Genomic DNA, 16250 nt, shown 5'->3' on the forward strand with positions numbered 1-16250 from the left:
GTTTACTGGCCCTTATCCACTACTGCATTCAGTACACCTGGATACATTCCTGGTAAGATCAGGCCTGCTGCTGTATGCTTTGCCACCTGCCCTACAGACCCTCTTGGGTGTTGAGATCAGCAGAGGGGGTCTTCTTGGTAGTTCTACCACCCTCAGAAGCTTGGGGAGGGGGTTCCTGGGAGAGGGCATTCTCTGTGGCAGCCCCTGAGACACACCTTCGCTATAGAGTTTTCAGCAAATACTGAAGATGCATCTCTTTATCCTGGCCTTGGACACCTAAGATGTATAGTTTTAGGATCCATCCTATTTTTTGTGATTCTGTGATTTAAGTTGATTTTAATTGTTTTTAATGATGGGTTTTAAACTGTTGTAACCCACCCTGAGACCTCAGGGTGAAGGGCAGGTAATAAATTTAAATAATAGTAATGATGATAATCACTCTAACCTCAGTGAGTGGGCTGGTCTAGCTGCCATATTTTGCACCACCTGCAGCTTCTGAACTGATCTTAAGGACATCCCCATATATAGCACATTGCAATAATCCAATTTAGAGGTTACCAATGCATGGGACACTGTGTACAACTGTGACTTTACCCTTTAGAGCCACTGATACTGTATAAACGACCAAACCCATATGGTAAGGTAACTCTATTACCATTTGTATGATGTTCAGGAAAAGCAGCAGGTGCAATTATGAGTCAGCCAATCAATTAAATGGGTGGCTTTTTGGAGATAAAGGCTCCTAGTTGCAGAGAGTCTGAGTGGGGTGAGCTAAGCACCAGTAGCATTCCAGAGTAACACCAGACTAGGGCCACCTGAGGGAAGAGGGAAAAATCTGGTGACTCCAGCTATGGAAACTCTTGTGTCTGTCTGACATACACTCTATTGGGGCAAGATAAGGTATGCAGGGCCAGGGGAAAGTGACATTTTTGAATGATAGAGACTTTATTAGACTGACCTTAATTTAAGGGCTTTAAAGGTGAATAAATTGTGGTGGAGCAAGTATTGGGTACATTGATTATCTAACTGAGGTTGTTTTAGGAAACACATTTAACACTTCCAACTGGATAAACTTACAGTTTTTTATTGTTGTACTAATTAGATTTTTCAAGCTAATTTTCACTGTAAAAGCTAATACATGGTCTCTTGTATACATACATGCAAAGAAGTCATCTCTGAATTTGTGTCCTTGGAATCTAAAAAAAATGTGGTCTTGCTGGCATATTAATCTGGACTAGCAGCATATTTAGATGTAACAAGAGCATCTGTAGAGTTTACACCTGAGGATCAGTTTCAATTTGTCACTGTAAGTGTGACAAAATAAACCATGGGAAGGCTCTTCAGTAGCAGCCATCTACTGTAAACTAAACAAAATGTCCTGTTTTCTTTGCTCCACATTTACATGCACAAGGAGAGAGTACAAAAAGACCAGAATAATACCCTTCTCAAGGCTGGTGAGTGTGAAAATTCTTAGCAGAGGATGTCTCAAGAAAAGCAGGTGGCTGCAGTGCATATGTTCTCTGCAGTATATTGAAAAGCAAACCGTGGCACTCTCCCATTCAGGTCCCATCTGCTGAATGCTGTGATGTAACAAAGGACCATTTTTTCACAAAGAGGAGCAACCTGTTCCTCAATCATATCACTTCAGGCTGTGGGCCTTCTGCCTACGTTTCTGAATATAGGGACTTTTTTTTCCTAAGGAGGATCATTCAACCATACAAGTCTGGAGTGGCACAGAGTGTCGCCAGATTATGAGTATTTTGCAGGACGTACATACAGGGCTCCTGCTGGAAGGAAGGGCAGGGTATAAATAAAATATAATTAAATAAAAATAAATACTGGAACTTTAAGTTTGTGTGATTAAAGTGGATTAAAGTGCTCTGTTGTTCTAGTGCAACAAATCTAAAAAAAACTGAACTTTTCGCAGTTTGGAAAGTGACAAGGAAATGCATTGCAAGGTGTGGGATGAATGAACAATTAAATTATTTATTATTATTATTTATTGAATTTATTAGTCACCCATCTGGCTGGTTATCCAACCACTCTGGGTGATGTATAAAATAGACATACAAATACATTAGACATTAAAAATCTGAAAACAATTATAATAAAATCTAGCCCACCCCAAAAGCCTGCCTGAAGAGCCAGGTCTTCAAGGTCCAGCAGAAGCTCATCATAGAAGGGGCATGGCGGAGATCATTTGGGAGGGAGTTCCGCAGAGTGGGGGCCACAATTTAAAAAGCCCTTTCCCTAGTCCTCACTAGTCTGGCTGTTTTGACTGATGGGATGGAGAGAAGGTCTTTTGAGGCTGATCTTGTTGGGTGGCATAGCTGATGATGCTGGAGGTGCTCCTTCAGATAGACTGGGCCGAAACCGTGTAGGGATTTAAAGGTCAAAACCAACACCTTGAATTGGGCCCAGCAAGCAACTGGAAACCAGTGCAACTCTTTTAGCACTGGAGTGATGTGATCGCACTGGCGGCTGCCTTTAATCAGGCGTGCTGCCGCGTTCTGTACCAGTTGCAGCTTCCGGACTGTTTTCAAGGGTAGCCCCACATAGAATGCATTACAGTAGTCTAGGCGAGAGGAGACCAGGGCATGTACCACCAACGGGAGCAGGTCCAGCTCCAGGCACGCGGCGGCCCTTGGGCATCAGCTTGCCCTGGCCCCCCAGTGGGTGGGTGGGTGTGTGCACGTGCGTGCCCTCCCGTGCACCCCCACACAGCCCCCCTACCTGTCTAGTCTTTACCATTGCCCTTAATGAAGATGGCGGCTGCAGTTTCCCTAAGGGGAATGAAGCCTCCGCCGCCATCTTTGTTGATGGCACACATGCGTGCTACGTGCGCACATCTCTGCCATCAACTAAGATGGCAGCAGCGGCTTCAGTACCTTAGGGAAGCTGCGGCCGCCATCTTCATTAAGGGTAATGCTAAAAAGCTGGCTGACAGGTAAGTGGGGGCATGGGGGCGCGTGGATCGCAGAAGGGGAGCGGAGGGCCCCTCAGGGGCTCCTGTAGCTCTGGGGCCCTTGGGCCAGTTCCCAACCTGGCCACCCTTTAGAACCGGCCCTGGATGGGAGCAGATGATTGGGAATGTAGGGGCACAGCCTCTGTATCAGATGGGGTTGATACAGTGCTGCCTGGTTCACAGCTGAAACCTGAGCTTCCATGGACAGTTGGGAGTCAAGAATGACCCCCAAGCTGCAGACCGGGTCTCTCAGGCAATTGTACCCCATTGAGCACCAGGTCCAAATCCCCTAACCTTCCCTTGTCTCCCACAAACAGTACTTCGGTTTTGTCAGGGTTCAGCTTCAGCTTATTCCTTCCCATCCAGCCACTCACCGACTCCAGGCACTTGGATAGGGTTTCTACAGCCAACCTTGGTGAAGATTTGAATGAGAGATAGAGCTGTGTGCCAGCGGCTTTATATAGATGTTAAATAGCATCGGGGAGAGGATGGAGCCCTGTGGCACCCCACAAGTGAGAGGCCAAGGGTCCGAAACCTCATCCCCCAATGCTACTCTTTGGTGCCTACCAGAGAGGAAGGAATGGAACCACTGCAGTACAGTGCCCCCTATGCCTAACCTCTCCAGGCGATCCAGAAGAATACCATGGTCAATGGTATCAAAAGCTGCTGAGAGATCCAGGACAAGGAAGCAGAGCTTGGAAATGTTACTTTTTTGAACTACAACTCCCATCAGCCCAATCCAGTGGCCATGCTGGCTGGGGCTGATGGGAGTTGTAGTTTAAAAAAGTAACTTTTCCAAGCTCTGCGAGGAAGGTGCATGCTCTCCTCATATCATCCACCAAGGCGACCAAGGCTGTTTCAGTCCCATGTCCAGGCCTGAAGCCCAACTGAAATGGATCCAGATAATCCGCTTCCTCCAAATGCGCTTGCAACTGCTTCGCCACCACCCGCTCAACCGCCTTGCCCAAGAATGGTAGGTTTGAGATTGAGCGAAAGTTGTTCAAATCCTGGAGATCCAAGGAGGGCTTATTTAAAATTGGTTTTATTATTGCCTCCTTGAGGGCTGATGGCATTATGCCCTCTTCCAAGGACGCATTTACCACCGCCTTGATCCCCTTGCCCAGTCTGTCCTTGCAACTCATAATGAGCCACGATGGGCAAGGGTCAAGTAAGCAGGTGGTTGGCCTTAAGGTTGAAAGCACCTTGTCCACTTCATCAGAAGGAAGAAGCTGGAATCGATCCCACACCACCGGAGAATCACTGGCTGACTCTGGCTCACTCACTGTATCCATAGTGTGCGGAATTGCACTCTTTAGAAGATCGATTTTATCTGCAAGGTGCTTTGCAAACTCATCACAGGAGGTCTTAGAATGTCCCATCGGTTCCGAAGCAACTGGACTGACCAGGCTTCAGACCACTTGGAACAGCCTCCTGGGACAGCACTCTGAGGACACAATACAGGCAGCCCCTTATCGCCACATGGTAGGCTGCCGCAGCCGCTCTGACTGGTGATCATCATCAGAGCGAGATTTCTGCCACCGGTGCTCTAGCCATTTCACCTCCCGCCTCAGAGTTCGCAACCGTGGAGTATACCAAAGGGAAGATTTGTAAACACCCTGCAAGCAAATTGACAAATGTAGGTTGAATAGTCATTACCATATAGCTGTCCAACAAACAAATCATAATATGGTCTAAGAAGTCGAAGAAGCTCTGGCAACTAGACCTGCTGTAGAAAATATCACACACGCTGAGGGCACCTAATGGACAAACCACACAAGATCAATTCTTAGCAATATGGCAGGACTTTATTTCTTATACAGATTATTATAGCCAATACCCACAGTTAATGTAGAAATATGGTGAAAATAATTTATTATTATTTATTTAATTTATATCCCACACTTCCTCCTTAGTCTGCTGCTGAAACTTGTCTAACCATAGCTATAGCAGTGGCAGCACTACAAGCAAAGGTGGCTACTATAAGCAAACAGAGTCAGAAAGTAATTCCTCTTGTTTATTTTCAAATGAACTTTTTCTGTCCTGGCAAGTTTTCAGCCAAACCAAAGTGGACTGTGGTCCACAAAACCTTATGCTATAATACATTTGCTAGACTTTAAGACACTTTGTTATTCTTTTCCACAAAAGCCTTACACGGCTACACTTCTGGAATATGTTAATATGTGTCATTCTTAGAACTGCTTCAAATTATGAAGGGGCAAGAACGTTACCATTTTAAGCAATTCTAAAAATAACAATTTTATTCCCTGCTCTTGTGGTTTTTGAGAAAGATGGTCTTTCTAAAGCCATTTCAACAAACCTGTACCTAAACCAAAAAATTACATCCATGTCAGCTTGAAAGAAAGAAAGAAAGAGAGAGAGAGAGAGAGAGAGAGAGAGAGAGAGAGAGAGAGAGAGAGAGAGAGAGAGAGAGAGAATTTCACATCTGATTGGAGGATGCACTCTGAGCTGTACCAATATCATGTCATCCCCTCGGGGGTTTTTTTGGTGGAAAAGAGTTGTTCAGTGAAGTGTAAGTTCACAGGTACTTTTCTCTATTACTAGTTATTTGTTTATTAAGGGTTGTCTCCAATGTTATTCCTACTTAGAGAAGACCCAGTTATAAAAATCGAAATGACTAACATATTTATTAGGTTGTATACAATACTAGTCCTACTCAGATTAGATCCAGTGAAGTTAATTACTAACTTAGATTTATTAATTTCAATGAGTCTACTCTGAGTATAAATTAGTTGGATCCAACCCTATGTGTATATTGTTCTTCCTCCAAAAACAAAAATACCATCATTTACAACAATAATTAAGATATCTAAAACTCCACAAAACTAAGACAATGTTGCATAGATGCATAATACTAGCACAATTAAATACATATCAGATATTCCCCAAATGTGTACAAGGTAAAGCCTGATACTTAAAACAATTCCCAGCGCTGAGCATCTTCTCAAATTAAGCCCTGATCCATATATAGATCAATAAATTTGTAACTTAAACTGAAGGTGTAAGGTTCTATGTCAAATTCAAAACATCAAGGTAAATGTCTGCTGGCAGCACTGACCTTGAAGTACTGCAGTGTGTATCTTAAAAATAAAATTAAGTTCTCTGTTACACGCGAGTGTAGGGTGCAAACAGTAGGTTTCCTCATTCTGGTGATATTTTACCAAAATCATTAAAAGCATGTAAATATGTTCACAAGCTTTGACACAATTCTGTCTAATTATTAGATGATAACACGTCTGAATGTTTAAGATCTGTAAAGGAAATCAGCTATTGGGGATCAGTGGTTTAGCAATTAGGCATGCCTCATTTCAACGCTTTTGTTAAAGTTTCAGACTTAGAACTGCAAACAAAGCTGAACTTTAATGAATTACACCTGCTAGATGAGAATTTGCCTAAATATTATGTAATATTTTGGTATACTGAAGATGTAACATTTGCTGGGGTTTGTGCCTAATACAACTTATTTAATTAGAAATGAGTCCCATGTTTTGCAGCACCAAACATTAGAAGAACCTGCTGTATCAGGCCAAAAGCCCATCTAGTCCAGCATCCTCACAGTGGCCAACCAGATGCCCATGGGAAGCCCACAAGCAGGACATGAGTGCGACAACCATTCTCCTCACTTGTGATTCTTAGCACTTGGTATTATAGAGACACACTGCCTCCAACAGTGGAAGTAAAACCTAACCATCATAACTAATGGCCATTGATAGCCTTACTCTCCACAAATTTGAAAGTTTTGAAGAGGCAGGTCAGAGACACTTGAGAGATTCCTAAACTGGGTGAGTTTAGTAGATTATTTATTTATTTTAAATATTTATATCCTGCCCTTCTACCCTACAGTAGGGCACTCAGGGTTGCTCACAATAAAATAATACACAACAGTAAAACCTTTGGAGTTAGGGGTGTGGGGATGCCAGGATTCTGCAGGTGTTTTGAAAGGCAACATAGAATATGACAGCCAGCATTTCTTTAAAGCACCTCTGTTGAGCAGTCAGAATAGACAATACTGACCAATGGTCTAACTCAGTACAAGGCAGCCCCTATATTCCTAACATGTTTTTTATCTATCTATCTATCTATCTATCTATCTATCTATCTATCTATCTATCTATCTATCTATCTATCTATCTATCTATCTATCTATCTATCTATCTATCTATCTATCTGTCTGTCTGTCTGTCTGTCTGTCTGTCTGTCTGTCTGTCTGTCTGTCTGTCTGTCTGTCTGTCATTTTCCTAAGCTGTTATGCTGGGTTACATGGGGGCAGGGTGTGGAGGCAGGATGGCAAGTGAGGGGAGTGCATGAGGGAAGCAAGGATGGCTGGTGGGGGGGGCGGGTGACTGGGCATGTGGGGCAGCCAGGTATGAGGTGAGCGAGGCAAGTGGGTGGCTATGGGGTGGGAGGGTAAGCAAAGCAAGTGGGTGGGTGTGGAGCGAGCAGGCAAGTGGCGAGGGGGGCAAGTGGCCATGGTGGCAGCAGTAGCAGCCTAGGCCAGGCACAGGTAAATGTCCTAGGTGGGGAGATGGCCTATGAGCTGCACGGAGCTGTGCAATGGTGATGCAGGGCAGCAGTGGGAAGTGTCGGCACCAACTAGGGATGGGTGAGAATTTCGATTCAGTTTGCATTTCAAGCAGAATTTATCAAATTTGCAATTTCTGAAACAACATGAGAACTGAAACATGGCCATCCTTCAAAATCCGCATTTATTAGAATTTTGGGATGCAGTTCACCAACTAAACAATATTTACAAAAATGCATATATTAGGGGAAAGTGTGCATAAAAATGAATACATGAGTGAAAACAACATGCAAAAAGGCATGGTATGATGAGGAATTGCTTGCAAAAAGGTGGGCCTTTGTCAAAACACAAAAATATGTTTATTTGGAGAAATTCTCACTAAAACGCTGGAGAATTTCCATGAGGATTTTTTATAAAAAAATTGCAGATTGCTGCAGAAATGTAGAGAAAAATGGAAAAATGGGAAACGGAGAGAACCAAAACAGACAGATCTTTCCACTCCTAGCACCAACGCAGCACAGGAACTGGCGAGGAGCGTTAGCGGGCCCATGGCAGCTGGTGTGCACCAATGCCTAAAGGCACTGGATGGAATTGCAAGGGGGGCTGTGAGTGGGGTGCCTGAGGGGCACATTTGTGAGTGCCTGGGGGTGCACTACCAATCTTAAGAACAGTATAAATCTAGAAAAGAGGTGGATCCCAAAAACCAAAGTACCTTAATTGTCAAAGGCCAGGGTAAAAAGGTGTGTCTTCATCATATAGCAAAATCTATAGATGCTAAACGCACTTCAGTGGATTACCACCATTTTGGGTCTGCCACAGAAGCTCTTGCCCAAGACACCAGTCTTGTACAGGTAGGGTTGGCTGTGAAATGTTGATATGAAATATTTTCACTGCTGTTATTAAGCCTGTTATTATGTTGCTCTAAATGCTGCAAGACAGCATGGGAAAATATTGTATTTTGAATGACAGCTAATAAATTTATGAAATAAAATATTTGTGTATGTAGCTCAGCTACCAATAAGGTGTCATGTACTTTGTCCTAAAAGCTGTACTCTGATTTGCATGGGTACCGGTGGCTTTTCAATGGGGAACTAAGTATACTCTGCACATGCTCAGAGGCACTTTCCTCCTTAAATAGCTTCGTATATTTCGAGCATTCATAGAACCTTCCAAAGCAGCAAGAACAAAAGAAACAAAATCCAAAAACAAGCCACACCTTCTTATATCTCCTGTTGTTGTTATAGCTTGTTGTTTGATTGCGGGATACCCAAGTCAGTTTTAAAGATCGAGAATCTTAAGAAAGGAAAGTAAGTTGCCCCTCCGCTGTTAGCTCCAGGGTGAGCACGCTGACGAGTCACCTAGTCACAGCCTTCCTCCACTATGGTGAGATGTACTGTACTGCTAATTAAATTATAGTAGTGCTTTCTAAATGTGCATCTATACATATAAGTTAGCATATTCAAATTTCATGCAAACCAGCGTCCTATACTGTTTTGTTAAAAAAAAATTGGTGACACGTATCGCTAAAAAAAGAGAAGATGCAAGTGGCTACCGTAATCAGAAAACCAAAATGCAATTCGAAGTTTTTACGCAACCTTCTTGGGAATCACCCAACCCTCTGAATTAACCGTACGTCCGAATAGGAGGTGGAAGTGGAACAAAACAGCATAGTAACTGCGCAAGCGCACATGGGTCCATCGCGGAGATTGGAAGCAGAAGTCTCCTTTGGGTTTGAGAGAAGGCGGAGAAAGAGAGAGAGCCACTGTGCGCATGCGTATGGAGACCTGAAGAAGAAGAAAGAGACGACCCCTCACCCCCCTTCTTGAAAAAGACAAAAGTCTGCACGAAAGTGCTGCGACCGTTTTCGTTCGGGTTCAGCTAGTTGGAGCCGGAGCCGGCGCTCATGAGGTGAGCTAACCGGGGGGGCGGTGAGGTACTGTTGCCGAATATGTCTTGCTTCCTGCTGTGGGGTGGGTAGGTAGGGGGCGTGGCTGCTCTAGTTGTTGGCCTTAAAGGAAGGTCCTGTGCCTAATTTTTACCCCTCGAATATGGGGGGGGGTAGATGTATAATTGCTGTACGCCCTTCCTCTCTGCCTCTGATATTCTATGGTAAAGAGACAGAAAGAGAAAAGAAGCCACAATTTGGATTCCGGTGCAAGCGAGCAAGACAGAGAGGCTCCTGCTTCTTCTTCCAGAATCCTCCGCTCCGAGAGTCAGTGTTCTCCCCATCCTCTGATCCCTCCCCTCCCATTTCCTCATTCCCAGGGGTCGCCCTGGGGCAAATGTGAATCTGTCACTTTGAGGAGAAAAGGTTGGGCGGCTGCTGAAACGGTGGACAGAAAGGGGTTGGTTGCTCTGCTGCCTATCAAGGAAGGATAAGCACCCCGGGGTGTCCTATACTTCCCGGGACGAGCGAGTTGGTTTCCCTCCCCCCCCTTTAATCTCTTGAAGAAGCTTTGTTCTTCCTCAAGAATTTTAGGCTCCAGCTTCCTAAGCTCCATCTGGCGCCGGGGGGAGGGGTGAGGGATTGGAAATCTAAACATTCTCTCTCCCGGCCTCCGACCGCTTCCCCCGGTCTTGGCTGGAATAATCCAGTGCATTATAAATCTTCAGAAGTTTTGTCCGCGCCTGTTTTTATTGTTTGCAGCCAAGCCGTTGATCTTTGTAGTAAACAATCGGGCACCGGAGGTCTGTGATTTGAAAGGTTGTGCAGCGCGATCTGGCGCAAGGTTAAAATACCAGTGAGCGCACTGCTCTTTGCTGTGATGATGCCTGTTTTCTTTTTTTCCTCCTACATGTGAAGAAAGATAATCATGTGAGAAGTGAAGCTGATATGACGACACCATAGCGAGGGTGGGCTTATTGCACCAAAATCTGTGCTTTTCTGTATGCAGGGTCCCTCCTTACGCACATGCAAATAAGCCACCTGGGTTCTGTCTCTGCACCTAGGAGTTAGGAACGCTTTGTCCAATACAAAAATGATACGACTTTTTTCAGTGAAGTTCATACAAGCTGCCATTAATTTGATACATTTCCCCCCTGGTCTTGACCTGAAGAAGACTTCAAGAACAGTTTATTTGAGATTAAAAACAAACAAGATAGAAATATTTAGAATTCTAATCATCTTTATGTGCTGTGTACCTGACAGTTTTATCCTAGGTCACTTTAAGGTTAGCTTTCTTAGGAACAATTTTAAAGTGTTCACCAAGTACTTTGGTTTGCAAGTCATGGTTTGTCACATGATTTTTGAGTGAAATTGACAGTGTTTGTGCACAATTTGTTTATACAACCTGTATTTTATTACTGTTCATGTCTTATTTAGCTATCTTATCAGACTTTTCTGGGTTGGAGATACAGACTAATTATGATGAGGGGCTTTAAACTGTAATTTCCCTTTCTTGAAACTATCTCAGTTTAAGTCCAATATAAAAAGTGTTTATTGAGGTAATTTGTCCCCAGATGGTGCTATGATATCATTCTATTAGTGAAAAGGGAAGGACCTTCTATATTTGATGGGGGTGGTAGGGAGGATCTTGTGACATCAGCTATCACTTTTTACTGACCAGCTTCATAGACACGCCCTGGTGACAGTGTCTGCCAAGCCAAGACTATTTTTGTCCCCCAAGAATAATTCAAGTAAGTTGCAGATACTTTGTAACTTCAAGTATGGGACCCTGAACTATAGCATTTCATATTTATGCTATTTTATATTTGTCAATGTTGATGCTAAATAAATACATTTAAAAGTTTTTCCAATAGCCAAAATTGTTGAACTGAAACGCTTGATGGAGCATTCTTAGTGTGCTTTAAATGTTAAATTCAAATCAATTCAAAGCTTTACTTGGAAATTCTTTTTAGTGGAATACTTGTAAATATTCTAAGATATGACAACTGAATAGCATATGCTAGTTTCCTGTTATTTAGATTGTAAAGGGGAAAACATTAACATATTTATTTTAATATGTCTGAAGACCTGTGTGCATAAATATGTGCGTTTTAAAGAATACCTGAAAAGCTAATTAACTTTAATTTTAGATTGGACTTTCATTTTATCCATTCTAGCTGCCCAGTTTTACTTGTATTGTGGTCATTCATTATTCAGATTACATCCAGGCTAGACTACTGTAATGTGCTGTATGTTGGTCTACCCTTGAATACTGTTCAGAAGCTTCAAGTGGTCAGATTGTAGCTGCGCAGTTGCTTTTGGGAGTCAAGCAATCTGAGTATATAATATTGATCCTTTGCCAGCTGCACTGGCCACAAGTGTGCTTCCAGGCCCAAATTTAAAATGCTGGTTGTTACCTTCAAGGCAGGGGTGGGTAACCACCAGACCACAGGCTAGTTGTAGCCCACCAGGGAGTCCAATTTGACCCACGAGGTCATTTTCCCTAAATTGCATCCGCCTGTCAATCATATAATGTCACTTGTGATGGGTGGGAGGGCACTTCATTGACTGGGGGTGTATTTTCCCAGCACTCAGCTGACAAGCGGGGGTAAATCCTGTTGCTTTGGCTGCATGCGCCTGTTTCCATCTGTGAACAGGTTCATGAAGCCAAAGAGAGTCTGTAAAATGCAAGCTTCTTTCAGCCACCACCCTGGGGGAGGGGAGAAAAAAGCACTTGCACACTCTATGCTTGGTGTTTCCCCAAAGTGCTGAGCATAGGGCTAAGCAACACCCTTTGTGCTGCAGTTCCCAAGTATTCATCAGGCAGCTGGTTATTGGGCACTTGGGAACCCTGCACAAGTGATTTTGACAGGTGGGCGAGACAGCCTACCTGGCAAATTTGGCCTGCGAGGACAATCTTGATAAAGATCCGGCCTATGGAGCCAAATAAATGTCCCCTCCTGTCACTTTAAGGTACTAAATGGCTTGGAACTAGGTTATTTGAAGGATTCCTTGCACCTATGTGAGTGCGCTCAACCCTTAAGAATTATTGCAGGGAACCTCCTGGTAAGGTTCTTCAGGCTGGGGAGGACAAAAACTAAAATATGGAAAATTGTCTTTAACCAATAAAACAACATGAAACAAAGTCAAGGGTAATAGACTTAAATGAACTGTATTGTATAATCAACGTGTGTGCGTATATATATAATGGCTTTCATGCCAATGAATGTTATAACTACATTTGTTAAACAATACATAAAATGGGGTTAAACCTTATAATGGACAGTAAATGAATATGGACAGTAAGAACAAAAATCAAGTAAACTACATTGAACAGAACCTATGTAATACAAAAACTAAAAACAAACAACCCCTTTTTTACTGTTGCTATTTTAAAGAATTGGGAGTCAGAAACTTCTTATGCTCTATTTCAAATTGCTGAAGATCTACCAGTAGATCATGATGTACCTGCCCCTGCTTAATTCAGTGTATTCTGCATAGGTGCAAGAGGAGAAAACTCTTTGCAGATCCAGCCTTAGAATGGAGAGTTATTTTAAAGCAGCAGTCTCAGATTTGGACAAGCTACTTGATGAATTTGAGCAGAATGCAGGTTAGTTTATTCTTTGTGCTTCCATTAGTGTGTGAGATCAGCATGCTTAAAAGTGGATTATAATGTATTGTACACATTAATGTACATGGTGCTTTACAGAGCTGCATACACCACATTGCCATGTTTCTGCTCCCAAGGAGGTTACAATCTAAAATAGACAATGGGGAGGCAGAGGGAGACAAAGGAAAAGCGGAAACAATGTGGGCAAAAATTAGCCTTTTATTTAATGTTTGTTATTGAAAACATCAGAGTGAGTGTGTGTGATTGGTAGCATAATGAAGTTCTAACCAATTTTATTTTTATTTTAGATGAACTTGAAAATAACAAAATTGTAAATCCTCCTGATTCCAAATCACACTTACTTTCTTCAGAATTAGATTACGAGCAGCCTAAATTATTGGAACCAGATGTGCAAGAAAATATTAGTAGTTGTACTACATCAACTGACCTCTCATTGTCTACTCAGACTACAAATGTAGCAAACTTTGAACCACTGAACTCTGAACAGAATGAGAAAAATGTCACTGGGTTAGATCTTCTGTCTATGGTGGATGGTGGTTCTTCAGATAAAAATCAGTCTTTTTGCTCTGGGCGATGTAGTATTCCTGTCTGTGATCTTATCAGTGACACAGGTAATTTGAGCCATGTAAAAAGTAATTCAGAGTGCATTCAAAAGTTGCAGCCAGGTGACTTCCAGTGCAGTACAAATTCTCTTATTGGTTTTGATTTAGCATTGGTATCAGCCACTGCTTGTAATTCATCTGTTGATTATAGTGCTCATTCTGGCACACAGCAGCAAATTGATGAAGATACAACACTGTATAATAAGGAATATAATGCAGCAGAAAAACAGAGTCAGCTGGCACTAAAGACAGACAGCTTTTCAGAAGTAAACATAGGAGACTCTGGTGGGGATCAAGAAAAGACAGAAACGTTGAATAACAATGAAGTATTCAACCAGATAGAACAAATTATAGGGCTTGATAGGATACCTGCTTTAATAACCCAAGTAACTTTAGCTGTACACAGTTCCAAAGATGAGCAAATGTATGAAAAACTGCCTTGTGAGTTATTAGTAGATGAAAATAGTGCAAAAGGTGAAATGATACATGGAGAAAGTGGCAGGCAAGCTATTTCAAAAGAAGACAAGACTGAATATGAAGCCTCTATCTTGCCAAAGACGTATAGGTTGAATAATGCCAGCTTAATATTGCCTAAAGAAGAGAGTTTATGTGTCTCCTCACTTCAAACTGATAATATGCTGGAATTAGATAAAACACCCAGCACTGAGGAAAATGTCTGTAGTCCAGAACAGAATACCAATGCAACTTTAAGTATAGTTTCAACACCAGAGGTCTCTGAAGATGTACAGACTTCATTGTCCTGTCTTCCACTTGCTGTTTCTATATGTGGGTCACTAGTTTCTTCTGATGCCTCAAATGGAAAAAATGCTCAAAGTGAAGCAGCAGATGTCATTAGTGATATAACTGTGCACACAGAAAAGCATAACAATGGCCTTCAAGAGGAATTGTTTGAAATAATAGAAGCTTCTGAACAAGATGGAAATCTAAACAATACCAGCCAGTGTGGGCTAGGAAAACCTTTATTTACAGATAGTGAGAAGGTGGGTTTTGACAACATTACAAGTAAATGTGAACTTTTCCAATACCAAGATTCTGCTACTACTTCTCATTCTTCTTTGGTTGCAAATAATGAAACATGCAGTGATGTTCAGCCTACTGACATTGGTGATAGAGCTTCAGTTGACCTAGCTATAGAAGAAGACATTATTGGAAGTGATATGCTAGTAAGTGATGCTGAACTTGATGCCTTCTTAACTGAGCATTGTTCTGAAGTGAACCATTCAAGGCCTCTGGAAGAAGATACTGGTGATGGACTGTTGGAATCTGATGTGATTCATGACAACTTAATAGATACTAACAAACTGAACTTCAGAAGTGATAGTTCACAAGCAGAAATGGAATTTAAGAAGACTGAAGCTTCTCTTGATAACAATTTTATAGTTACCACTTCTGAACCTAGATTGGGGATTCTAGTGGAAAAAGGAACACTACAGGTTCAACAAGGAATTTCAGATCTCATAAGTGAAACTGCAAGTGAAATTTCCGACTTTACAAGCAGCCAGCAGATGCTGCATAGTGGAGGTGCAAGGCCAAAACAGTTTCTGAACGTTCCATCAAAGTCCAAAATTTGTTCTGAGCTTAGTAGTCCAAATACAGTTGAGAGTGAATCCCAAGTGATAAACTCCACAACCCCAAAGACCTCTCTCTCGGATGCTAAAATCTGTTCTGATTCAAGTTTCAGAAATAATAATGCTGATACACAAAGCTGCTTGGAAGGCAAAGATAGTGTCTTGCCTGTGATATCAGAACCTGCTAAAGTAGTGGAGCAAGCTGTAGCCCCAGGGGACAAGCAGCCATCCTGGGTTCCTGATTCAGAAGCACCAATCTGCATGAATTGTCAAGCCAAGTTCACATTTACAAAAAGAAGACACCACTGCCGTGCTTGTGGGAAAGTAAGTAATATAAACCAATTTTTAATGTATTTGCTAGTCCGTATGTCTTCCCATCATAGTAGTCGGGAAGGAGGATTACCCCTCCCAATTTTTAAGGTAAACTTTGTTTTATTAACAACCTATCTCCCCCACAAAAGATATTGGTTTTAGTCAGGGTGTAAATAAGCAAAATCAAGTGTTATCAATCTGAAGTTTTACTAACTGAAAATGCAATGGAACAGGCTTCAGGTCCTGGTAATTGACCAAAGTTTGTTGATTCTAGAAGGGAAAAAAGGTAAAGGTGTCCCCGCACTTGTAGTGCGAGTCGTTTCCGACTCTTAGGGTGACATCTTGCGACGTTTACTAGGCAGACCGTATATATGGGGTGGGATTGCCAGTTCCTTCCCCAGCCTTTCTTTACCCCCCCCCCAGCATATGCCGGGTATGGATGGATGGAAGGCTGAGTGGACCTCGACCCCTTTTACCTCCTTCCGTTGGAATCGAACTCTGGCCGTGAGCAGAGCTTCAGCTGTGTTACCGCCGCTTACCACTCTGCGCCACAGAGGGTCTTCAAGGAAAGGATGACTTAATCTTTATTCTAGATAATTATAAAGCTTTGCATACAGTCTTCAAGTTGCAAATAAAAGAGGAAAATGACTATGAAAGCAGAATGCAAATGTCTAGATACCTGCCACCCCATAGAATCTTGAACATTCAGCCTGTGTTCGAGAGAGA

At 42.4% G+C, this 16250-nt stretch overlaps 1 protein-coding gene across 4 annotated transcripts in view; it reads left to right on the top strand.

Moving 5' to 3' along the window:
* Window positions 1-9177: 9177 nt before the first annotated feature.
* The window catches only part of LOC133381953 (protein FAM151B-like), a 66307-nt gene continuing 59234 nt past the window's right edge, over window positions 9178-16250 (top strand). The window contains exons 1-3 of one of the 4 annotated variants that reach the window (XM_061621579.1): window positions 9178-9413; window positions 12892-13000; window positions 13309-15536. In XM_061621579.1, the coding sequence (XP_061477563.1) occupies window positions 12931-13000; window positions 13309-15536 (2298 nt within the window). In that variant the 5' untranslated portion in view covers window positions 9178-9413; window positions 12892-12930. Of the gene's footprint in view, window positions 9414-9557; window positions 9718-12891; window positions 13001-13308; window positions 15537-16250 lie in introns of those variants that run through there. The other 3 variants (XM_061621588.1, XM_061621583.1, XM_061621598.1) reach the window with 3 other exon arrangements.

This window comes from Rhineura floridana, chromosome 1 (assembly GCF_030035675.1).
Source record: "Rhineura floridana isolate rRhiFlo1 chromosome 1, rRhiFlo1.hap2, whole genome shotgun sequence".
NCBI lineage: Eukaryota > Metazoa > Chordata > Lepidosauria > Squamata > Rhineuridae > Rhineura > Rhineura floridana.